At 41.4% G+C, this 27536-nt stretch overlaps 1 protein-coding gene across 1 annotated transcript; it reads right to left on the minus strand.

The window, feature by feature from the left end:
* Window positions 1-1700: 1700 nt before the first annotated feature.
* On the minus strand, window positions 1701-7337 carry barH (BarH-like homeobox). The gene is given in 5 exon segments (NM_001164914.1): window positions 1701-2193; window positions 2713-2926; window positions 6528-6641; window positions 6644-6654; window positions 6656-7337. Coding segments are annotated over 5 exon segments (996 nt in total). The 5' UTR covers window positions 7048-7337; the 3' UTR covers window positions 1701-1928.
* Between the last annotated feature and the right edge of the window lie 20199 nt (window positions 7338-27536).

Genomic DNA, 27536 nt, shown 5'->3' on the forward strand with positions numbered 1-27536 from the left:
CACATTAATTCTCATTGTGATAACCATGTCATATAGTCGTCTAGATGGAATTAACCAAATCAGGATATGTAGTCAGTTGAATAGAGCAATAATTTTCAAATTATCATTGGTCACAACAAATTTAATTAACAAAATCGCATGAATATATCACGTGATCGGTATTAAAATCGGTGTCAAGTGCTTTTATATACCCCCCTCTATTAGTACTTGATATGTACATTTCAACTAAACACTAGGTCTGTTTATCTTGAAAGCCGTGCCTAATATAGAAACAGCAACATATTTTACGTCTGATATCGAATGGCTGAAATTTGGCAAAACTAACCACGTGTAACAAAGACAGCCAATTATAATAAGACTAATGCTTTATATTTTTACGAAAACCCTATGTGGCTTCCTAACATTATTTGGAGTGTGGTTCCGGATGCCAGAGATAATTATGAAATATATTTACCATTCCTAGAATATTTAGATTTGTTTTTAAATTGAAACGGAGTTATAAAAAATATACATACCCTGTATCAAGGATTTTTAAAATATCCCGTTAGAAAAGACGATGATAATCATAAATAAGACAAAAATATTAAAACAAACAATCGTGAATAGTTTTTGTTCAGAATTCTAAATAAATTTTTCATCCAATATTGACAGAACATGTACTAAAAATAAATAAATGAATAAATATTTAAAAAAAACGTAGACCAGAATGGTGGTGTGGAATCAGGGGGCGCCAACGCTGATAGCACCGTACCTGCCCTGCCATGTGTACGGCTCAACGAAAACGTGCTAAATAGGTGTATTATTGAGACGCTAAAACACTGTATTTTGTTAATGATATAGCTATACTGTTGTTAACAGAGCTATAGAATGGCTTGGATCGCTACCAAAACATATCCTACCGGCTTAGTGTTTTATCGTAATACTATTTTGCTATAGGCGCTAATAATGTGCTCCATGGTAACACAACAACCTATAACATGTAAGACTTAGTCCCCCATTGTGGTGGGTGTTCGTTATTTTTATATTCACGGTATCCATACACAAAATTGTTAATCGAAGCGATTAAAATCATGACGAATATGCGAGATAAATTGTTCAACGATTTGGTTTTTTAATGTTCGACACGCACGCAGACGGATTTAGAGAAGCAGGCTGGGTACTGGGCCCAGGGACACATCATTTTGTTTTCACGAAGGATTGTCCTTTTTAAATAAGTATTGATGTGTGATAGTTGATTTTTGATAGTTTAGTTGATTGTCGCAAATCTCATAACACCCGTAAAGCAAGGAACGGGGCCAAGTTGTACAGACATTTAAACGGGACCCGGATGAACAGTTAGGAGAGTTGAACTTCGAAATAAAGAAAGTTTTTGGGGACATTCCACTTAACAATGTGTAAGTATAACCTTAAAACGCTGGGTAGCACATATCTATTCCCATAAATAAATCAGAACAAAATAAAACTGGCAAATTGGGAAAGATTTCATGGGATATGGTGATTGTTGTTGATGTTACTGGTGTGTTTTTTTATCATATTTATAAAAACAGATGTTTTATCACACGATCGCCGTTCAACGTGTAACCGCTTCATTCTGAGCAAAACAAAAGTAACGGGCTGTCGGAAATTCCATAAAGCGTGATAACAACTATGACTGTTATCAGTTACGTTATAAAGTGCTTGAAATCAAGAATTTTCCCTGAATCATTGTTTTTGTTGTATGTATATATATACTAGTCAACTGGGCACAGGTAAGCAAACACCAAGCCTAACGCTTTGATAATATATGGCGATAAGTTTGTTGCTATACAGGCATTATCCATTTCTTTTAAAAAGTCCAGAAAACTCTAGTTTGTCATAAAAAATATACAATATTTGTTGGTTTCGGTACAAGTCTATTTTACCACCACGATGCATGGCGGCGATCAGTGTCAGTGGGGTAGCTGTCCCGGATGTAGAGGTCTGGGTGCTACCGGAAGCTGATTTAAGTGCTGCTGAAGTCCATGAAGGAAAATGCGGGGAAACATCGGCCTCTGAGCTCCGTGTAGGCTGTATATGCTTTCCATATTCGTCAGCAGACTCTGACTCGGGTGATAAAAATACGGTGACGGTCGTGGCAAAATGCTGTGTAGTGGATTAAAATTTCCAGCTTCAAAAAATTCCAACCCGACTTGCATTTGACGTTTCCATTTTGTCCTGTGGGTTAGAAATAAGAATCCGTAAGTCAATGGTGAATGTAAATCACATCATAATTGGTTAAAAAATCCGCCATATCTGAATTCCTTGTATGTTTTTAATTGGTGGAATATGAACAGATCTAATGAATCATCATTTGTGTTAATTTCCAAGACGAACAGGTGTACATCTATAGTGATAATTCGAATTATAGCTAGTATATGAGAATGCATAGCATTGCTGTTATTGCGATATACAGACATTGGTTTATTTTGTATCTTGAGTGGTGACATGACATCTACAAAAATACAAATTCACGACTTTTGCCGATCGTACTAAAATCGCACATGCGCGGAACATCCCATTGACCACTCGCACAATTTTGTTTCCCGTTCATCAACGTAACTGAAAATATTATACTGAGAAAAAAACAAGATTGAAGCACCCACTTATTCCACAATTGTATTCTTCGTACTTAATCAGTCGTTCCCGGTAATAACCCTAACCCTAACATATACACGAAGGCGTGTTTTAACTTACCTTCGATTTTGGTACCACGTTTTAACCTGCGTGTCTGTTAAATTTAGACTCGACGCCAAATCCATCCGCTCCTGGACCGATAGGTATTTTTGTCTTTCAAAGCTCCTCTCTAAAGTATTGAGTTGGTGATCGGAGAAGGCGGTTCGCGCCTTGCGCTGTTTCTTTGTCTTGTTCGATGGGCTGTCTCGGCTTGAACTAATTTCGTCATCTTTAACTGGAATGAATACATATTTCGTATAAGTAAAACAAACACATTAAAACTAACCCTGATAGTTATTGTCAAACACCTCCGCAAACCTATATGATAGTTCTGTGACAAGACATGTGCGACAATAGAAACTGAGAATTATCTAAAATAAAGACTAGGTTCTCATTACAAATTAATTTGAAATTTAACAGAATAAAATATGGGGTGAACAGGGATGAGTAACAGCCTTGAAGAACTGAATCTTGGCACAGATATAAAACTACGAGTCGTTCGAACCACTTGAAAACAAAGCACAATACTAGAACAGAGTTATCCCGGGTGGACATGTAATTGGGCCATATACTGAACTAATATTATATGTATATGTTATATGACAGGATTCCTGGGACAGGATGCCATTTTGAATGATAAATAATGTCACATTTAATAAAAGAGACGTGTACAAATGTAATTTGCTACAATTGAATCGACTTGTGTTGTTATTATTTTAAAACGTTACCGATTTGTGTAGTTCCAGGAAAAAAAACATAAGAAACTAGTTGTAATATTATGGTTTGCGAAGCTTGTCTTTAGAAATGTGTCCAATTGTAATAACAATTAAAAATAAATTCGTACACCTTTTTGCTTCACCTACGCCAGCATCTGTCGTCAGAATGAGTTTTATTTTCATGAAATAATTATTTTAAATATTGATTTTATTTGTTTTCATATTTGATAATAACACACACCCAATATGCATGCACTCGCTTGAAGAAAACACGTTCGTGATACAGGTTAACAGAAAACAGGCAACAGTAAACCGACCGACCGATTTCCAATGGGCTAGGGCGCGAATCGCTGCAATGAGACAGTAAGGAAGCCTTGGTATCAAAGAGCTGACCCCTGACCCTCGGGGAATACACGGCACTGTATTACGGAAAACATACTCATCTGGCAAACATACAAATAAAATAGTCGGATGAAATACTGTGTTTTATGTACACAATTCAAAGGCAACCGTACGGCATAAGCTGGTTTGGTTAACATGTAAACGTTATAATCAGCCAATTTCGGAAATACATCAGTTTTCGATTTAAATTCGCCTGAGAGGCCGACCGAATGAATACATGCGGCCTTCTGTTGTGCATACTGTATTTCTAATCATTAAAAAAGAAATGTCCGACTTAATTCCTCAATCTGGAGTTAAAGAGATGTGTAAATGCACCGCTACCTTGCTTGGCATTCGGTTGTTTTTTGATGAATAATAAGAATATCTGGTCGCACAATGATTCTACATATGGTCAATTGTATGCTTTTGGCGAGCAATATGTTAGTCACTCAAATGTAGATATTTAGTGACTAAATTAGTTTTTTTAAATAAAAACACTGAAGAAAGTGTCCGTTATATCTTTTGAACGCGTTGATTATCGTAATTAGTGACATGTACACTCCTTGAAGAGATGGCGTATTACTAGTATTTAGCGATTTGTTAATTCATAGCCAAAATAGTCAACAAAACTGCCGAATTCTGAAACGAATTCAAATTACTGAAAACGAAAATATCGTCCCCAGTCTGCATTATATTTGTAGGGGAATACTTTCAAAAATGCTGATTTGTTTGATATGATTTGGTTCACAGATAATATTATTTGCTGAGTACCGTTATCATATTCCTGATATTAATAAGTACCATCAAAATCAGATTGGAGATCACTGCGTTTCCTTTCCGATCGTTGGTTTCCGGAATGACTCGGAGATACACCTAGTCTAACCGCCAATATGTTTTCATTCGTCCAAACACGGCGCAACGTTTAAGCAAGCGAGCAGATCATATAAGACAGACTCTTTGTTGGGCTTCAATCCCTAACAGTGATAGAGGGACAGTGGTTGGGCATGTGTCAGCAGATACTATACAGCTGCCCACATGGCGTGTATTCAGTGTGTAATGGTCACATTTAGTTCATATTTCCCTCTTGGTTTCGCCGATTCCCAATGGCATTGAGATGAAATAAATAAACAAATACGACAAAATCCTGGTCACGGATTGATTTGCTTGTCCATAGCGCTAACCCTATGACGGCCTCATTAGTCAATCAGCACGATGAGACGTCGTCACATGTTACTGTGGCCACAAGCCATCAATAGTGCAATTGTAGACCATGGAAGGTACTAACGTTAGTACTAACGTTAGTACCTTCCATGTGTCGACCAATAACGTTAAGCTAGATAGTTTTCAATCAAAACAAATAAAGGGAAATTATTCTCCGTCAACATTAAACAAAATCACCTCCTCCCGCTTGTGTTTATTTGCAACAACCTGTTAAGAATGTGTAGTGACCGTCGATGAGTCTACAGGTTGCTTTCATTAAAAGGTGTTTTCCGTTACGTGGGTACGAGAGTCTGCAAGTGACCGATCACCGGCGTGTTTATTTGCGACAGTCAGTCACGGCCTTCGCATCCTCTACATGCCATGCGATGGTTCATCCGATGACAGTTTCCGTCACTGAAAAACGACTATACACGTCTATACACGTAAATTGTCATAAAACGGTAGTCGTAAAATTTGCTGTGAATGTAGTAAAGTAACTGTTTCAGTTTTCTATTAAGACATCGGCGCCAGCTTTGTACATCAACCACCTTACGAGGTACGGCAAGTACTGAGAGGACAAGTGACAATGTCCGATTATATGGAACGTTTAGAACATAAAAAAACGTACATTTCTTTTTATTGTCCTGAGATCTTTACTTGTCATATTTCATGTTTATGGTGAACATGTTCGTTATTTGTTTAGCGGAAGAGGCAGTGAAACAGAGAAAAGATGTTGTGGCTGTATTTGGAGGATTTATTTGTGTATGCGCCCGGCCGAGGCTTGCCTTACTCACCATACTCGCCATGCTCATAGCGGCCGGGGCTTCGCGAACTACAAAAACCGCATCGTCACTGCGTCTACCCAGAAATGTATTTCGAACATAAAACGGAACCATTTGTGAGCTTGCAGTTGAAATTGAGCATCAGTGGACGCCAGATATCCATTTTTTTGTATCTACGCTCAATACAACATTTTCTTATACACATAACAACGAGACAATTGGTCGAATTAACTGTTTTGCCAACAAGATGTAATATAATATTATTGAAGCTTCATTCGTTTTATCTTAATTGTTTTCGTTATATTTGCATTTAACTACCCTCTGATTCCGTTCTAAATCCGAGCAGCGTGTGCAGAAACACAAACGATGGATCTCACAATGCCGATCAAAAAATGACGAGAACACAGACGGGATGTGTTAGATTATCTATCTAATGACAAATTCTACAATACAAGATGAGTACTTAATATTAAAAGGTAAAATAGAGCTAAAATTGAAACAAATCTGATGGTTTCGTTAACAGTATCAAGTGTGGAACTCTCCGTTAGTAGTATGCCAAGAGTTCCACGGTCCGCCGTGTTTCGCTTCTATATGTCAGAACGAACAACACAGCAAAGAACAGCATAACTAAAGTCAATATTAGGTCGATTAATAGGAGAAGTCGTGAATATTTTACACAAAAAAATACACATAAAAGACACAATGGTCTACCATTCTGACGTATTTATATCACTACGTTAATAATGTTAATTCTTACCTCCTACAAGATCATCATCGTCATCCTCCTCGTCGTCATCGTCATCGGCGTCATTTTCGTCTTCAGGAAAACGTCGCTTTAACGAATTTAACGAATTAATGCCCACCAAGTCCTCACTATCGATCCGTGGGGATGCAATCTGTATCGGTGAAATGGCGTGGACATTCGCTGGGGATGTCGTCCGCTCAGCGAGCACCTGCTCGGGCTTCCCTTTAAACTGTGGCTCAGAGTGCATACGTTTCACGTCGCTCAGAATGTCTCTTATTAAGAAAGATGAACCAGTGGTTCTTGGTTGTTCTACTGGTAATAGCGGATGGTTCAATGAGTCTCCATTTAGGCGGCCGTGTGGCGAGGCCATGATATCTGGATCGCTGTCAATACTGCTAACGCTGCTTCGGCCACGGTCCCCCATGTGGGACGTCTCGCCTCGGGTATTATCGTCATCCATCTCCGGAACGGCTCTCATGTTTAATGTTTCGTCCTGAGAAATATTAAGTCCTCCCTTCGACATCACTTTCATGCACAACGGCGTACCTTGTAACGGTCTTCGAATGTTTTCCCAGCGCCACGTGTGACTGCAATTTCAACACAAATCTGGCAAAAAATAAAAAAAATACCAGGCGAAGTTATGGACGGCTTGTTGCATGGACCATCGATAACCAACTTCTCGAAGTGCCAGTCCTAGCGGTGTTCAGTGGTTTACCAGATCTAACCCTGTTAACAACTCTCAAGGTGGTTTGATAATAACCAACTGTGACAAGGGTTTAACATTTGAATGGTTTACCTCTTGTCGTAATTACTGTCTGAAACGTTCTCAGGTTATTGGACCCGTAAAGTACGTGTGAATGTATTTAGGGACGAACAGAACGACAATCCATGAATTGGACCAATAGGAAAGGAGACAGACGAGTGCACGCCCCCTCGGAGGGTACAATGATTATCTACGGTGACAGTAGCATGTCAGCGATAAACCAGAATATAACCCGAATAGGCGACAACAAAAGAATAATTTCACCTAGATCACTGAAACAGAAGGCGGTTCAAATTTCAACGGGCAGTTTGAACCGCGTTAAAATATGCATATAATGGCTGGGGTACTGGATGCTAATTAAAATGACTAATCGTGACACGCATTTAACACCATACTTGATAGTGTTTTCGTTAGTGGAAATAAATACAACTGGTGTTCATTAAACACACTTGCTTACATGCCGTCGTGTCATCATACATATATAATCTACTGGAGACAAGCGTTTCTCTGAAACCGCTAGACGCATTTCTAAACCACGTAGTCGTGTGAAACAAAGACAACGTCAACAAGAATAAAAAAATAGTGCAAAAAAACAGACAACACAATGACAAGAATTCCCCCGGATGCCGAGATGCAGAGTAACCATCCATAATCTTGCAGTGTAATTATTGCCTGCATTTATTGTGTTTTATTTATTTATTTCATGTCTCATAATAACATCGTGGATCACACAATTTCAGAGTTTTTCCCTTTCGCTCATACACGACCGATACCTGATTATTGTGGGTCTTCCAAATAAAAAACACCGAAATACAACGTAATTAAAATAACGCATCGCACAACACTGTATTTAAGCTTACCGACATAAGGTCCGAAGCACTCGCAATAAAATTATAGTTTTAGTGGGATATATCACGTGACTATATTGGTGTACACTGTGTACATTTCTGTTTACATCTGATGACATAAGTACCACTGATGGCGGGTCTACTCGTTATTAAGGATTACCATTATTTCATATTTAGAACACTGATTGTTGCATGCATATATAATACACCGTGGTTGAGTCATATTTCACTTGCGTGCATATGGACATATAATAAGTAAATTAAAACGAAACAAGACAATTGAAAAAAAATTGTTAATCCAAAATAAGGCAATCAGTTTTTATAATGTGCATTTCTCCATTCCATCTGCTCACGCGGTTGACGTATGTTGGTGGTGTTTTGTTTTAGATTGATTGAGTATGTAGTCTTATTGTGGCACATATTCTCTTAATATGGTTAGGAAATTAGAAAACCAATTCGTCGTTTCTTAATCAAGTAGCACCCAAACCAGTTTGTGGTTTCTTCTCGTCAAGATATCGCGGTTTATATAATGCAGTACTGAAGGAACATAGTTTTAAACTGGGATGGAAATGTATACCCCCATCCCATAGGAATACAACACATGCAGGTTGCGCTCAGCGTGTGCTGCAATACACACAAAATACAATTATATCAGTTTATTCGGCACCAATTTATTTACCATTCTCAGTTTCTTCCACCGACAGTTCTAAAATCTGAAGTATTTGCTAAGTTTCGAGGACACCACCGTAATGAGTACGGAACGAAAGATGGAATTCCATTTGATATACACAAAAACCCCGGTACAATTTACAAAATTGCTCGTAGAAGAGAACGAACACCGTATCCTACGCAACTTCTACTTTTCAGCGATCATGTATTTTCAAATACTTAAAATCAAACAAAATGGAAATAAGATATTATATGTGGGAAATAATATTAAATGAAATATTAAAAAAAAAAAATTGTTAGTGCTTTTGATCAGTGTCGGTGTCAGTATTTGTCGTACACTATTCGGGTCCCACCGGTAAACCGGCGTGCTATTTGTCAGACATTCAGACTAGCGATGCATTGCATAGGATTCATCTAGTAATGAAATTTCTATCTCCGTATCTATAATCCTCCTATGGATCGAAAATAAAATACTTTTTAGAACGGAAAGTGTGCTTAATTTGTTTTGGTGGGGAAACCTTTGGTATTCGTATTTGACGAGGACATAAAGTACGCATTACCATGTTACTGCATTATGATATCGATAACACTAACGCAGCGTGCATCGCCTAAACAATTACAAGACCCGGTTCGTTTTAACAAGATTACGTAGTTTGTTTTTCAAGCTTGCCCATTCCATTTCACACAGCACTCGTCCCATGTATAATAAAACAAAAGCTGTCGGTGATAATGAAGGGACAGGCGGCTAATCCCGTCGAATGAGCTCCTCTACTTTCACAAAGAAAAAGAGAAACAATAGAAATCACATGCAAATCTTCTCTGCCTTTTCCTTGTTCTCGTTTTGTAGTTTTTATTGAAAGTATAAAACAGTCATTATTCGAATAAAGAGAATCTTAATCATGCAATTAAAGTATCTATGAACGCTAAGTGGAAGTTGGTGGCGGAATTGCACCAGGCTGAATTTCCAATTTCATTATTATTATATATATATATATTTATATATCAGTATGCGCTTTCACGGTACCCATCACATACATCTTTACAAACGCGGATTACGTCCAATAGGACGCTATTAGAAAAAGAAAAGCCCCACAATTTACGCACTGAGTACTATGTTGGATGATAATCCGTAGAATACACCGAAAGTTATTCAAAGTTCAAAGCCAGCCGATTTGGGAAAGTATTGTTCTTATTAGATTGTTATCCTCGCTGGTTATTAAAACCTTACAGGGATAAATAAACATGCTTGCATTGGCAGTCACTTGTACACACCAAACGACATTAAGCCCCTATAGAAAGTGTTTCGGCTGGGCACGTGAAGTTAAGGTCCCAAGAATCCAGTATAGCCTTGAAGACTATTCTCTACATGTAGATGGGAATTACCAAGAACGACAAAAAGAGTGTCACAAGTTAGGAAACAGGAAAATAGTATTACAATTTCACAAAACAAAAATGCCGTAAAATTACCCTTTCTTTCAAATAGATAAATAAATAAATAAACATTTCATTTGAAAATATAAAAGACAGTTGAACCATCATTATAATCTCACAGTTTCAATATTGGCTTACTTTAAATACTCGTCTTTGCCAAGTACGGTTTGGGTATATATGCCCTGGTTATTCTCATAGAAAGTACTGCGAAGTGCTGCACATGTACATCAGCGTCTCGGTTCCAATGTCGGTCGCCGCCTAGCGAGACCAACATATCGTATAAAGCGTATACATTGATCGTGTATCGAGATTTATGGCCATAACGTGTCTTATCTCTCCCTTGAAACAACCATGAATAATTCATACGAAATGTTTATTTTAATGTGGGCAATTTCGCTCATTAGGAGGGTCGTTATTCTGAACACAGTGTCGTGCCAAGTACGCCGTTGTTCGCCCCTGATCCGAGTCGCCACGAGAATAGTCAGTTACGCCACAGTTAAAATGCTAAAAAAATCGAGTCCACCCCAGCTTAGGACATTATTTTAATAATAGTTTATTTATTTATTTATTTTTACGTGAATGAATATTGTTGGTGTTATTCACGCTATGATCTTCTTGACTGCACATTTCAGCATTGTCTGCCTTATACAAAAAAGGGTCACTATGGACGGGAACGGGTTACTATGGACGGGAAAGAGTCACCATGGACAGGTAAGGATCACCATGGTCGGGAACGGTACACTATGGACATGAACGGGTCAATATGGACGGGAACGAGTCACTATGGACGGGAACGGATCAGCATGGACGAATTCCTCAACCATGCAGCGTCACATGCGAAGAGATCGTTGTCATGGAGAGGAATTATTACACCTACTCGAATGCACCCCTCCCCTCACACCCATTGTGTTCACAACACTTAATCGATAAACTAGCCTTGCCTCGTAATCCTAATTATACCATCCAACCTTTGCAATCCAAGTCACGTGGTAGGCGGGGTACTGTCAACCCATAGCGCACAGCAAGCATGCCCTCCTCCTCTATTTCACCCCCCCCATTAGTAGCATACACGGTACTCCCAAATGAGCGCTGATAAGCGTAGAGTGGGATTAAACCTCTATTCGATTTAGTGTCAGTATATCTACATATCTCGTTAGATCAGCGAGGATTAAGGCTTAATCTCTCTTCAATGATCAAACTTGTCAACACAGCCTCTATATGCCGATAAAAACCACATTTGAGTGTAATCCCCTGGGTCGGCTAAGATATCATATATACTTTGAACGGACCACTATGAGACACTTTATGACAAGTACAATAATAATATATCATTAAAATCCCGGTGACTTATCATATTTGTCTACACTGTCATCTGTTGTTAGAAAGGACGATTTTAACCCATAATAAATGCAGGTATATTCCCACAAAAGCGATGAATATGTGATCGCGAAATGGTAAAATATTTAAAGAGCGACTTTTACTGGTATTGGGCGTCCGTTCTGCAGTTAACACTGAAAATTGTGTGTGCATGGGGCTGTCCCCAATCATCGCGGTAGCCTATCTAACTTAACAGCGTCATCGACATGGCTAAATAATGTGAAATAATAAAGTACCGTTAATCAATCATAATCAATTGTTCGCAGACTCACTCAGACATTTTCAAAGTACAACAAAATTTACTTGGAAATTACTGCAAGCACCCGGGACCGTCGAGATTCAGATTCGTATTTGAACCATCGATTTCGAGTTATTGTATGAATTAATTATTTGCCGAGACCTTCGAGAGATCGTAATATAACATTGTTGACTGAATGAAGCGCATTGTATCAGAATAATTATATCCATAACAGCTGTCTAAGCTGCACATTTGGAGGTTGCTCAAATGGAAGATATTTCGCGTATTAAAACGTAATTGTAATAATATTTTAAAGGCTGTGATCGAGATTAACTGAACTCACTGGAAATCAAGCTATGGCGATTATGTTGAATTGGGGTTTAAACAAAAATAGTAACATATCTTGTATTTCAGTCACGGGGTATTAATAATATTTTCCCGCCCCAGGGGGATCCCAGAGGCGTACCGCTGACAGTGATCGTGCTGAAATCGCAAACTAATAATCGTAAAGTCATCGTGGAATGAACGGCGTTTACCGGTTGAAAAATGAACTGTAAAAACCGACAGCAGTTGGCGCGTTTAATGGTTCATTGAAAACGTCGATGAGAGCCAAAAGTAAATAAAGCCCGAGGAAATCGACAATTTTCTAACCAGAATGCCATCCACTGTGGAGTTTCATCGGCACACACGGACAGGCAGATAAAGTGGCTGATATGAGCTGCCTTATTAGTCTATCAACTCGTAATTCGTATTCAATACAATGTATGTTGTTACTTTACTCCCCACTTAAGTATACATTACACCCTGTCTCCTAGGACTTGACGAACAGTACTATTATCGCCGTCATGATGTATTAGAGTATCAAACTACATACTGGGGCAGGTGAACATAGAGCGTCTGTTGACAGAGGCCTACCCTTCGTTGAATGATGGCATTGACGGGAGGGGTCTTCACGCGACGTGCCGTTGCTTATTGTGGCTGTGACTCGGATATAGCTAGAACACGAACGGAGTATGCGGTCACGGGCACGATTTCCTATCGCGGTGCCGCACATTTACCGTGGTTTACCGTTAATTTTTGTAGTGAAAACAATGGCGAAACCAACGAGGCTAATGCTATCATGAAGAACAAAATTCAACTTGAATGCATGTATTTTCACTCACAGCATAACAATATTTCATAAATAAAAATAGAGTTTGACACATCTTGTTTACTAATTTTCACAGCTCTCTCTCTCTTTTAACATTGGCTATATTATCAAAGGCCGACATAAATAAAAAAGTTGAGTAGAAATTGAAAAGAAGCTGTCATCATATCCGAAACGACACTACCCTCCGTCATTTATAAATTATTAATATCAATAACTATCCATATAACTCGGTTAATTTGTAATAACCAGTAACCCTTATCCAAATACACGATAATTCGCCATCTGATCCACGGCGCGCAGCATGGCGGGAAATGATTCTGAAGTATTTCTGCGGATCGGGCTGTCACGTGACATCAACTTATTTTAGAGGATATCAATTGAATAATATTGGAATTTGAGCACAGAGTTACACAAGCTTTTCCCAAACCAGTCGCTAATGAATTAGATAAACGTTCAATGGTTATTTCTTCACTATATCTCTCAATGTTTTTTTCTTTGTATTTTTGATCCAACTAAACTTGACTTTACACATGATTGTACGTTCATTTATTAATACACAGTATTTGTGTCAAAACGGTACATGTATGTAAGTCAGAAACAAGGGCATTATTGAAACAATGGCTAATTCATTCACGAGCTCAAGTTCCGACTCCGAGTCGCATCCGTGGAAAGACACGAATGAATTTAAACTGAGCCGGAAATGACGAAACCTTGTTCAAAAAACCAGATGGTCTTTGAGTTGCCCGGAGTCGCCAAGTCTGGGATAGGTACCTAATACATATTAGTGGTTTGCATTGAATCTTGCTAAGGCAGACAGACCGACAACATCACACAACAAAATTAAAAAAAAAATGTACTGAAAGAAAGAAACAAGTACACTCACATCAATTGAGTCTTCATCCAGTAATGTCATTTTTCATCATGCTACGACGCATGCGCCAACAGAGTTTAAAGACAAGCAACATGTTGTTCAAATACGGACATCCATTTGTAAATTATACCAAGTTAAAGCAAAATGTGTTACGATTCATGATATCAAACAAGTTTTGCACATGTATACTTCCACTTGTGCCAATCCAATTGGTAGAGTCTAGGACAGTCTTGTTTCCATGATATGCCCTCTGAACCGGGCGAATATGCTGCACAGCACCGAAACGGACCAAGAGGATGAGTGACAGCGTCAATCTTTCTGGCCGGACATTTTTCATTCTAGATACCCATATTAACGCCATTATTTGCTCCCACACGCGCTTTTAAAACTGGTGCCAAGTTGTGACATTATTGAGCCCCTTGAAATCAAAGGGGTCACTGGGGCATTATCACAAGAGATAACTCCCTGCTTTTATCACCATAGCAACTCGTTCCTCGGGTAACATCAGATGCGCGTGAGGAAAACGGCACACACAATTTTTTTAATACGAGCGAGGGTTGTGAGATCGCTAACTCTAACACTGGATTGACAGTTAAGCCGCCATTTCGTACACAATTAGTGATTACCAAAGGAAATGCCGTTGCCAGGGTAACTGTAATAATGTGAAGAGCCGCGCTAAACGAAAGTGGGCAGCAAGGATGAATGTGGAAATAAATTGAACGAGAGGTGACTGACAATCAGAAACCAACAGTTCATACTTGTACGGGAAACACCACTGGTAAGTAACTAACGCGATGATATTAGTGGAAAATCGTCGACCATGCTAACAAACCAAGTCCCCTACCCAGTATTGGCATGTTCTGACATGGATACCAGGACTTCAACTTGAATGCAACTCACTAACGGGTGCGATTCAAGTCTAATTGCGAGAGCAACCCATGTTAGCATCGTTCCACACATTTTGCTAATAAATTTATTTTAATAATTGCGTGTTTTTACTCATTATATTTCAAGTAACGACGTTAAACACGCCGTAAATTAATTAGGGGTAAATATCGTGTACGCACACATTTAATTGCCGACGACATGAACACCGCTACTACTAGAACCAATTTCATATCCCGTAAAACCCCATGGCAAACGACTTTTTACGATTCTAATTTCTGTGAATGTTGCTGCCGCCGTAAATGTAATATTCAACCACTGCAGTGAACGCACTTTCAGTTCTAACAATCTCATTAACCCGAGAACACCGTTAAAACGCGTTTTCAGAAAACGAGAGGGTATTGTGCGTCTATTTTACACGTGTCATAATCATAACAAACCATGTTGTCACCGTCTATATCGTCATACTCGGACTATTCAGGACACCGGTTATACGCAAAGCGTCTATCTGGGGTTAAATTTCTTAATAGCGCGAATATATATGAGCGCACTTTTAGTTTATCAGCATTTAACGTGACAACAAAACTGTCAATTACGGGGTCTCGTCATTAAGATCAGCGGCTCACATTCGCCACAGTGAACGTTCACCGGCAACCTGATCACATATTGTTCATTTCAACATGATTGCTGTCTTCATTATATCAATTATAGACATATTAAAATAAAAACAAACTAACTGGGATTGTGTTGAATTTGCAACCACATTACTTTCTCATCGAAACTTATTTAGATTTGACTTAACATGATTTTGAAATGTATTCGAGTGTTTCCCAACGACTGTAAATAAATAAATAAATAAATAAATAAATAAATAAATAAATAAATATTGCGTGTTTTCAATTTGTGGTTGTAACGTGATAGCACAATATCGTTGAGAACATTATTAATGCAAAATTGTATTTATGCATGAAAATATCGAAATCGACATATGTCTAAAATTTTCATTATGGGAATTTGTTAGCAAAACAACCATTCAAAAATAGTTCAAGGCATATCATGTTTCATACCCGCTCTGTGTCCAGCATGTGTGTCTTTTAAAAGCGATATGGATAGAAATACACAGTGTGTTATGAATCCAGACTTCTTTGTTGAAACGTTTGGCGGGAAAAATGCCTTATGGTGGAAGCAGATTAAGGGTTGACCTTTTACCATTTATGAATAATTTCCTTTGACTTGAATAAGTCGGGCCTATTTGAACGAGCAAAACAGACAACAAATACAAACGGCTGAACCACAGATTAGAGTCAAACAAAGCAAGGAAAACCCTACAGGGTAGGCAGGGGTAAACATAACAAAATAACGTTATAACGGTGGTAAAAGTGTAGAATTCTGCGACAGAGTATTATTCAACGACTTTGATGAAATGCAAAATGTCTATGTTGTAATAGAAAATGTAAATATAACAAAATTAACAAATGACAAATAAATATACTACCAAACAAAGTCTACCGATGAAAAAGTTTTAATTGAAAGCTTGAAGCTTAAAAAACCCTTTTAATACAAAATTTAAAGGTACAAATAGGAACACCTCTACCAAACACAGCCTAGTACTGAAGTATTTGCGTACTCACTCCCGACACATTGCCAAATAAAAAGTCCTCATATGGAGATTTTAATAACTGTTCCCGGCATACCTTACCTTATGTGGAGATTAGAATAACTGTTCCCGGCACACCTTACCTCATGTGAAGATTTGAATACCCGTTCCTGGCACATCTTACCTCATGTGGAGATTTGAATGCCTGTTTCCGGCACATCTTACCTCATGTGGAGATTTGAATACCTGTTCTTGGTACACCTCACCTCGTGTGGAGATTTGAATACCTGTTCCCGGAACACCTTACCTAATGTGAAGATTTGAATACCTGTTCCCGGCACACCTTACCTCATGTGAAGATTTGAATACCTGTTCCCGGATTACCTTACCTCATGTGGAGATTTGAATACCTGTTCCCGGATTACCTTACCTCATGTGGAAATTTGAATTCCTGTTCCCGGCACACTTTACCTCATATGAAGATTTGGATGCCTGTTCCCGGTACACCTTACCTCATTTGGAGATTTGAATACCTGTTCCCGGTACACCTTACCTCATGTGGAGATTTGAATACCTGTTCCCGGTATAGGGTTAGGGTTTTCTTCCCGTATACTCCCAAGAAGACAAGGATAGGGATACCCTCCACATACCCCACTGCAGACATCCTTCCCATCTACTCCCATGAAGACGAGGATAGGAATACCCTCAACATATTCCACTGCAGACATATTCCCAATATACTCCAATGAACACGAGGATAGGAATACCATCCACATACCCCACTGCAGACACCCTTCCCACATTCTTCAATAAAGACGAGAATAGGAATTCCTTCCACATACCCCACTGCAGACATCCTTCCCGTATACTCCGATGAAGACAGGGATAGGAATACCCTCCACATACTCCACTGCAGACATCCTTCCCATATTCTTCAATAAAGACGAGAATAGGAATTCCTTCCACATACCCCACTGCAGACATCCTTCCCGTATACTCCGATGAAGACAGGGATAGGAATTCCATCCACATACCCAACTGCAGACATCATTCCCATATACTCCGATGAAGACAGGGATAGGAATACCCTCCACATACCCCACTGCAGACATCCTTCCCATATACTCCAATGAAGACAGGGATAGGAATACCCTCCACATACCCCACTGCAGACATCCTTCCCATATACTCCAATGAAGACAGGGATAGGAATACCATACACACACCCCACTGCAGACATCCTTCCCATAAACTCCAATGAAGACAGGGATAGGAATACCCTCCACATACCCCACTGCAGACATCCTTCCCATAAACTCCAATGAAGACAGGGATAGGAATACCCTCCACGTAACCCACTGCAGACATCCTTCCCATATACTCCAATGAAGACAGGGATAGTAATACCATGCACATAACCCACTGCAGACATCCTTCCAATATACTCCAATGAAGACAGGAATAGGAATACCCTCCACATACCCCACTGCAGACATCATTCCCATATACTCCAATGAAGACAGGGATAGGAATACCCTCCACATACCCCACTGCAGACATCATTCCCATATACTCCAATGAAGACAGGGATAGGAATACCCTCCACATACCCCACTGCAGACATCATTCCGATATACTCCAATGACGACACGGATAGGAATACCCTCCACATACCCCCACTGCAGACATCATTCCCATATACTCCAATGACGACAGGGATAGGAATACCCTCCACATACCCCACTGCAGACATCATTCCCATATACTCCAATGAAGACAGGGATAGGAATACCCTCCACATACCCCACTGCAGACATCATTCCAATATACTCCAATGACGACAGGGATAGGAATACCCTCCACATACCCCACTGCAGACATCCTTCCCATAAACTCCAGTGAAGACAGGGATAGGGATACCCTCCACATACCCTACTGCAGACATCCTTCCCATATACTCCAATGAAGACAGGGATAGGAATACCCTCCACATACCCCACTGCAGACATCCTTCCCATAAACTCCAATGAAGACAGGGATAGCGATAGGGATACCTTCCACATACCCTACTGCAGACATCCTTCCCATATACTCCAATGAAGACAGGGATAGGAATACCATACACACACCCCACTGCAGACATCCTTCCCATAAACTCCAATGAAGACAGGGATAGGAATACCCTCCACATACCCCACTGCAGACATCCTTCCCATAAACTCCAATGAAGACAGGGATAGGAATACCCTCCACGTAACCCACTGCAGACATCCTTCCCATATACTCCAATGAAGACAGGGATAGTAATACCATGCACATAACCCACTGCAGACATCCTTCCAATATACTCCAATGAAGACAGGAATAGGAATACCCTCCACATACCCCACTGCAGACATCATTCCCATATACTCCAATGAAGACAGGGATAGGAATACCCTCCACATACCCCACTGCAGACATCATTCCCATATACTCCAATGAAGACAGGGATAGGAATACCCTCCACATACCCCACTGCAGACATCATTCCGATATACTCCAATGACGACACGGATAGGAATACCCTCCACATACCCCCACTGCAGACATCATTCCCATATACTCCAATGACGACAGGGATAGGAATACCCTCCACATACCCCACTGCAGACATCATTCCCATATACTCCAATGAAGACAGGGATAGGAATACCCTCCACATACCCCACTGCAGACATCATTCCAATATACTCCAATGACGACAGGGATAGGAATACCCTCCACATACCCCACTGCAGACATCCTTCCCATAAACTCCAGTGAAGACAGGGATAGGGATACCCTCCACATACCCTACTGCAGACATCCTTCCCATATACTCCAATGAAGACAGGGATAGGAATACCCTCCACATACCCCACTGCAGACATCCTTCCCATAAACTCCAACGAAGACAGGGATAGGAATACCCTCCACATACCCCACTGCAGACATCCTTCCCATGAACTCCAATGAAGACATGGATAGGAATACCCTCCACATACCCCACTGCAGACATCCTTCCCATAAACTCCAATGAAGACAGGGATAGGGATACCTTCCACATGCCCTACTGCAGACATCCTTCCCATATACTCCAATGAAGACAGCAATAGAAATACCATCCACATACCCCACTACAGACATCCTTCCCATATACTCCAATGCAGACAGGGATAGTAATACCCTCCACATACCCCACTACAGACATCCTTCCCATATACTCCAATGAAGACAGGGATAGTAATACCCTCCACATACCCCACAACAGACATCCTTCCCATATACTCCAATGAAGACAGGGACATGAATACCCTCCACGTAACCCACTGCAGACATCCTTCCCATATACTCAAATGAAGACAGGGATAGTAATACCATCCACATAACCAACTGCAGACATCCTTCCAATATACTCCAATGAAGACAGGAATAGGAATACCCTCCACATACCCCACTGCAGACATCATTCCCATATACTCCAATGAAGACAGGGATAGGAATACCCTCCACATACTCCACTGCAGACATCATTCCCATATACTCCAATGAAGACAGGGATAGGAATACCCTCCACATACCCCACTGCAGACATCCTTCCCATATACTCCAATGAAGACAGGGATAGGAACACCCTCCACATACCACACTGCAGACATCATTCCCATATACTCCAATGAAGACAGGGATAGGAATACCCTCCACATACTCCACTGCAGACATCATTCCCATATACTCCAATGAAGACAGGGATAGGAATACCCTCCACATACCCCACTGCAGACATCCTTCCCATATACTCCAATGAAGACAGGGATAGGAATACCCTCCACATACCACACTGCAGACATCATTCCCATATACTCCAATGACGACAGGGATAGGAACACCCTCCACATACCCCACTGCAGACATCCTTCCCATATACTCCAATGAAGACAGGGACAGGAATACTAGTAGCCTCCACATACCCCACTGCAGACATCATTCCCATATACTCCAATGAAGACAGGGATTGGAATACCCTCCACATACCCCACTGCAGACATCCTTCCCATGCACTCCAATGAAGACAGGGATAGGAATACCCTCCACATACCCCACTGCAGACATCATTCCCATGCACTCCAATGAAGACAGGGATAGGAATACCCTCCACATACCCCACTGCAGACATCCTTCCCATGCACTCCAATGAGGACAGGGATAGGAATACCCTCCACATACCCCACTGCAGACATCCTTCCCATATACTCCAATGAAGACAGGGATAGGAATACCCTCCACATACCCTACTGCAGACATCCTTCCCATATACTCCAATGAAGACAGGGATAGGAATACCCTCCACATACCTTACTGCAGACATCCTTCCCATGCACTCCAATGAGGACAGGGATAGGAATACCCTCCACATACCCCACTGCAGACATCCTTCCCATATACTCCAATGAAGACAGGGATAGGAATACCCTCCACATACCCTACTGCAGACATCCTTCCCATATACTCCAATGAAGACAGGGATAGGAATACCCTCCACATACCTTACTGCAGACATCCTTCCCATATACTCCAATGAGGACAGGGATAGGAATACCCTCCACATACCCCACTGCAGATATCCTTCCCATATACTCCAATGAAGACAGGGATGGGAATACCATCCACATACCCAACTGCAGACATCCTGCCCGTATACTCCAATGAAGACAGGGATAGGAATACCCTCCACGTAACCCACTGCAGATATCCTTCCCATATACTCCAATGAAGACAGGGATAGGAATACCCTCCACATACCCCACTGCAGACATCCTTCCCATGCACTCCAATGAGGACAGGGATAGGAATACCCTCCATATACCCCACTGCAGACATCCTTTCCATGCACTCCAATAAGGCCAGGGATAGGAATACCCTCCACATACCCTACTGCAGACATCCTTCCCATATACTCCAATGAGGACAGGGATAGGAATACCCTCCACATACCCCACTACAGACATCCTTCCCATATACTCCAATGAAGACAGGGATAGGAATATCATCCACATACCCAACTGCAGACATCCTTCCCGTATACTCCAATGAAGACAGGGACAGGAATACCCTCCACATACTCCACTGCAGACATCCTTCCCATATACTCCAATGAAGACAGGGATAGGAATACCCTCCACGTAACCCACTGCAGACATCCTTCCCATATACTCCAGTGTTCTCCCCAGGCCTTTCAAGCACTGCGGGCCCGCGTCGCTTAGACAAACAGCCGCGTCGCTTTTGTTTCGCCCGCGATCCTTGAAATCCTGCCCGCGATGCTTATTCACGTTGTCTTGTTTACAAGTGTCAGCCTCGTCTAGCACATCTTTAAAACAATAACATGTATTGATCGAAAGGTAATCCCGCCTTTGTACATAGTTAGCCTTACTAAAACAGTGATAAAAACGGAAGTCTACAAGAAGTTACCAAGTCTACCAAAGGTGCGGAGCTGGCAAACCCAAAATACTAGGGTAGTAATAATTTGCCCATTGCGTCGGGATGATCTATCCCGAGTTGCTGCACTGCGGTTAATTGCGTTTTTACTACTTCATCGCCAGTGACACTAATTACCAAGAATTAAAAAAACAAGTGAAATTAAGTCGCATTGTAAAGAAAACTGTTTACAGTAAAATCGGAGTAAAAATTATTCAACTGCAGAGAGATGGACGAGGAAAAAACGAACCCTGACCTCATTCATAGAAATACCTCATTCATAGTGCGTCATTACCGAGGAACGCCACCCTAAGGCGACATAACACATGTAGTGACATCACAACCGATGCATGCTGAGTTACAACGGAGATTCTGATTGAGGTAACAAAGATGGCGGCGCAGAGTGCACGTTTTTCCGCGATGTTTAAAAACAACATTTCGTTGGTGATTTTGATGTAATTTCTAAGTTAATCATCAATGAATCGTTTTAATTAAGCAAACATTCTAAGTTTGTGTATTTTTAAACAAAAAAGTCAGGGACCGATGATCGCAACAGCAGCGGTGAATACCCGTTCAACGTAATGCCGTAACTGACAATGTTACGTGATCGTAGCGTTACACAAATAATAGACAGATCAATGAAAAATCGCTGACTTTAGTTTTGAAATGCCGTTGTAGAAAAAAATGTCATTATTGATTTATTAATTTCTTCATATTTTGATAACCCGCAATCTTGCAGATTGTATGAACTGGCAGTAACATTGGCACTAAAACTGACTGTACTTGTACACACAATTATGACGAACCAGTTACCTCCACGGATAAACAATATATTCACTGACTGGCTATAAGTATTTCCATTTCTTTTCTGTTCTATTTCAAACATTATTTGACTTGATGCACAAATAATACACAATGAATTTAAATGATATAAAATATGAGATATGTATCTCTTCTTTATTGCAGTTATAATGTTTGTTGGAGAAACTAATTATTATGCAAACAAAATTATGCAAATAAGATGTATTGTTATGTAAATTAGCCGCGATGCTTGGCTTAGAGTCTGGGGAGAACACTGTACTCCAATGATGACAGGGATAGGAATACCCTCCACATACCCCACTGCAGACATCATTCCCATATACTCCAATGAAGACAGGGATAGAAATACCCTCCACATACCCCACTGCAGACATCCTTCCCATATACTCCAATGATGACAGGGATAGGAATACCCTCCACATACCCCACTGCAGACATCATTCCCATATACTCCAATGAAGACAGGGATAGAAATACCCTCCACATACCCCACTGCAGACATCCTTCCCATAAACTCCAATGAAGACAGGGATAGGAATACCCTCCACATACCCCACTGCAGACATCCTTCCCATAAACTCCAATGAAGACAGGGATAGGGATACCTTCCACATACCCAACTGCAGACATCCTTCCCATATACTCCAATGAAGACAGGGATAGGAATTCCTTCCACATACCCCACTGCAGAAATATTCCCAATATACTTCAATGAAGACAGGGATAGGAATGCCCTCCACATAGCCCACTGCAGACATCCTTCCCAATATACTCCAATGAAGACAGGGACAGGAATACCCTCCACATACTCCACTGCAGAAATATTCCCAATATACTCCAATGAAGACAGGGACAGGAATACCCTCCACATACTCCACTGCAGACATCCTTCACATATACTCCAATGAAGACAGGGATAGGAATACCCTCCACATACCCCACTGCAGACATCCTTCCCATATACTCCAATGAAGACAGGGATAGGAATACCATCCACATACCATACTGCAGACATCCTTCCCATATACTCCAATGAAGACAGGGATAGGAATACCCTCCACATACTCCACTGCAGACATCCTTTCCATATACTCCAATGAAGACAGGGATAGGAATACCCTCCACATACTCCACTGCAGACATCCTTCCCATATACTCCAATGAAGACAGGGATAAGAATACCCTCCACATACCCTACTGCAGACATCCTTCCCATATACTCCAATGAAGACAGGGATGGGAATACCATCCACATACCCAACTGCAGACATCCTGCCCATATACTCCAATGAAGACAGGGATAGGAATACCCTCCACGTAACCCACTGCAGATATCCTTCCCATATACTCCAATGAAGACAGGGATAGGAATACCCTCCACATACCCCACTGCAGACATCCTTCCCATGCACTCCAATGAGGACAGGGATAGGAATACCCTCCATATACCCCACTGCAGACATCCTTCCCATGCACTCCAATATGGACAGGGATAGGAATACCCTCCACATACCCTACTGCAGACATCCTTCCCATATACTCCAATGAGAACAGGGATAGGAATACCCTCCACATACCCCACTGCAGACATCCTTCCCATATACTCCAATGAAGACAGGGATAGAAATATCATCCACATACCCAGCTGCAGACATCCTTCCCATATACTCCAATGAAGACAGGGACAGGAATACCCTCCACATACTCCACTGCAGACATCCTTCCCATATACTCCAATGAAGACACGGATAGGAATACCCTCCACGTAACCCACTGCAGACATCCTTCCCATATACTCCAATGATGACAGGGATAGGAATACCCTCCACATACCCCACTGCAGACATCATTCCCATATACTCCAATGAAGACAGGGATAGGAATACCCTCCACATACCCCACTGCAGACATCCTTCCCATAAACTCCAATGAAGACAGGGATAGGAATACCCTCCACACACCCCACTGCAGACATCCTTCCCATAAACTCCAATGAAGACAGGGATAGGGATACCTTCCACATACCCTACTGCAGACATCATTCCCATATACTCCAATGAAGACAGGGATAGGAATTCCTTCCACATACTCCACTGCAGAAATATTCCCAATATACTCCAATGACGACAGGGACAGGAATACCCTCCACATACTCCACTGCAGAAATATTTCCAATATACTCCAATGAAGACAGGGATAGGAATACCCTCCACATACTCCACTGCAGACATCCTTTCCATATACTCCAATGAAGACAGGGATAGGAATACCCTCCACATACTCCACTGCAGACATCCTTTCCATATACTCCAATGAAGACAGGGATAAGAATACCCTCCACATACCCCACTGCAGACATCCTTCCCATATACTCCAATGAAGACAGTGATAGGAATACCCTCCACATACTCCACTGCAGACATCCTTTCCATATACTCCAATGAAGACAGGGATAGGAATACCCTCCGCATACCCCACTGCAGAAATATTCCCAATATACTCCAATGACGACAGGGACAGGAATACCCTCCACATACTCCACTGCAGAAATATTTCCAATATACTCCAATGAAGACAGGGATAGGAATACCCTCCACATACTCCACTGCAGACATCCTTTCCATATACTCCAATGAAGACAGGGATAGGAATACCCTCCACATACTCCACTGCAGACATCCTTTCCATATACTCCAATGAAGACAGGGATAGGAATACCCTCCACATACCACACTGCAGACATCATTCCCATATACTCCAATGACGACAGGGATAGGAACACCCTCCACATACCCCACTGCAGACATCCTTCCCATATACTCCAATGAAGACAGGGACAGGAATACTAGTAGCCTCCACATACCCCACTGCAGACATCATTCCCATATACTCCAATGAAGACAGGGATTGGAATACCCTCCACATACCCCACTGCAGACATCCTTCCCATGCACTCCAATGAAGACAGGGATAGGAATACCCTCCACATACCCTACTGCAGACATCATTCCCATATACTCCAATGCAGACAGGGATAGGAATACCCTCCACATACTCCACTGCAGACATCCTTTCCATATACTCCAATGAAGACAGGGATAGGAATACCCTCCACATACTCCACTGCAGACATCCTTTCCATATACTCCAGTGAAGACAGGGATAGGAATACCCTCCACATACTCCACTGCAGACATCCTTTCCATATACTCCAATGAAGACAGGGATAGGAATACCCTCCACATACTCCACTGCAGACATCCTTTCCATATACTCCAGTGAAGACAGGGATAGGAATACCCTCCACATACTCCACTGCAGACATCCTTTCCATATACTCCAATGAAGACAGGGATAAGAATACCCTCCACATACCCCACTGCAGACATCCTTCCCATATACTCCAATGAAGACAGTGATAGGAATACCCTCCACATACCCCACTGCAGACATCCTTCCCATATACTCCAATGAAGACAGGGATAGGAATACCCTCCACATACTCCACTGCAGACATCCTTTCCATATACTCCAATGAAGACAGGGATAAGAATACCCTCCACATACCCCACTGCAGACATCCTTCCCATATACTCCAATGAAGACAGTGATAGGAATACCCTCCACATACCCCACTGCAGACATCCTTCCCATATACTCCAATGAGGACAGGGATAGGAATACCCTCCACATACTCCACTGCAGACATCCTTTCCATATACTCCAATGAAGACAGGGATAGGAATACCCTCCGCATACCCCACTGCAGACATCCTTCCCATATACTCCAATGAAGACAGGGATAGGAATTCCTTCCACATACCGCACTGCAGACATGCTTTCCATATACTCCAATGAAGACAGGGACAGGAATACCCTCCACATACCCCACTGCAGACATCCTTCCCATATACTCTAATGAAGACAGTGATAGGAATACCATCCACATACTCCACTGCAGAAATATTCCCAATATACTCCAATGAAGACAGGGACAGGAATACCCTCCACATACTCCACTGCAGACATCCTTTCCATATACTCCAATGAAGACAGGGATAGGAATACCCTCCGCATACCCCACTGCAGACATCCTTCCCATATACTCCAATGAAGACAGGGATAGGAATACCCTCCACATACCGCACTGCAGACATGCTTTCCATATACTCCAATGAAGACAGGGACAGGAATACCCTCCACATACCCCACTGCAGACATCCTTCCCATATACTCCAATGAAGACAGTGATAGGAATACCATCCACATACTCCACTGCAGAAATATTCCCAATATACTCCAATGAAGACAGGGACAGGAATACCCTCCACATACTCCACTGCAGACATCCTTCCCATATACTCCAATGAAGACAGTGATAGGAATACCATCCACATACTCCACTGCAGAAATATTCCCAATATACTCCAATGAAGACAGGGACAGGAATACCCTCCACATACCCCACTGCAGAAATATTCCCAATATACTCCAATGAGGACAGGGATAGGAATACCCTCCACGTAACCCACTGCAGACATCTTTCCCATATACTCCAATGAGGACAGGGATAGGAATACCCTCCACATACTCCACTGCAGAAATATTCCCAATATACTCCAATGAAGACAGGGATAGGAATACCCTCCACATACCCCACTGCAGACATCCTTCCCATATACTCCAATGACGACAGGGATAGGAATTCCATTCATATACCCCACTGCAGACATCCTTCCCATATACTCCAATGAAGACAGGGACAGGAATACCCTCCACATACCCCACTGCAGACATCCTTCCCATATACTCCAATGACGACAGGGATAGGAATTCCATTCATATACCCCACTGCAGACATCCTTCCCATATAC

This window comes from Saccoglossus kowalevskii, chromosome 17, assembly GCF_978046115.1.
Source record: "Saccoglossus kowalevskii chromosome 17, keSacKowa6.1, whole genome shotgun sequence".
NCBI lineage: Eukaryota > Metazoa > Hemichordata > Enteropneusta > Harrimaniidae > Saccoglossus > Saccoglossus kowalevskii.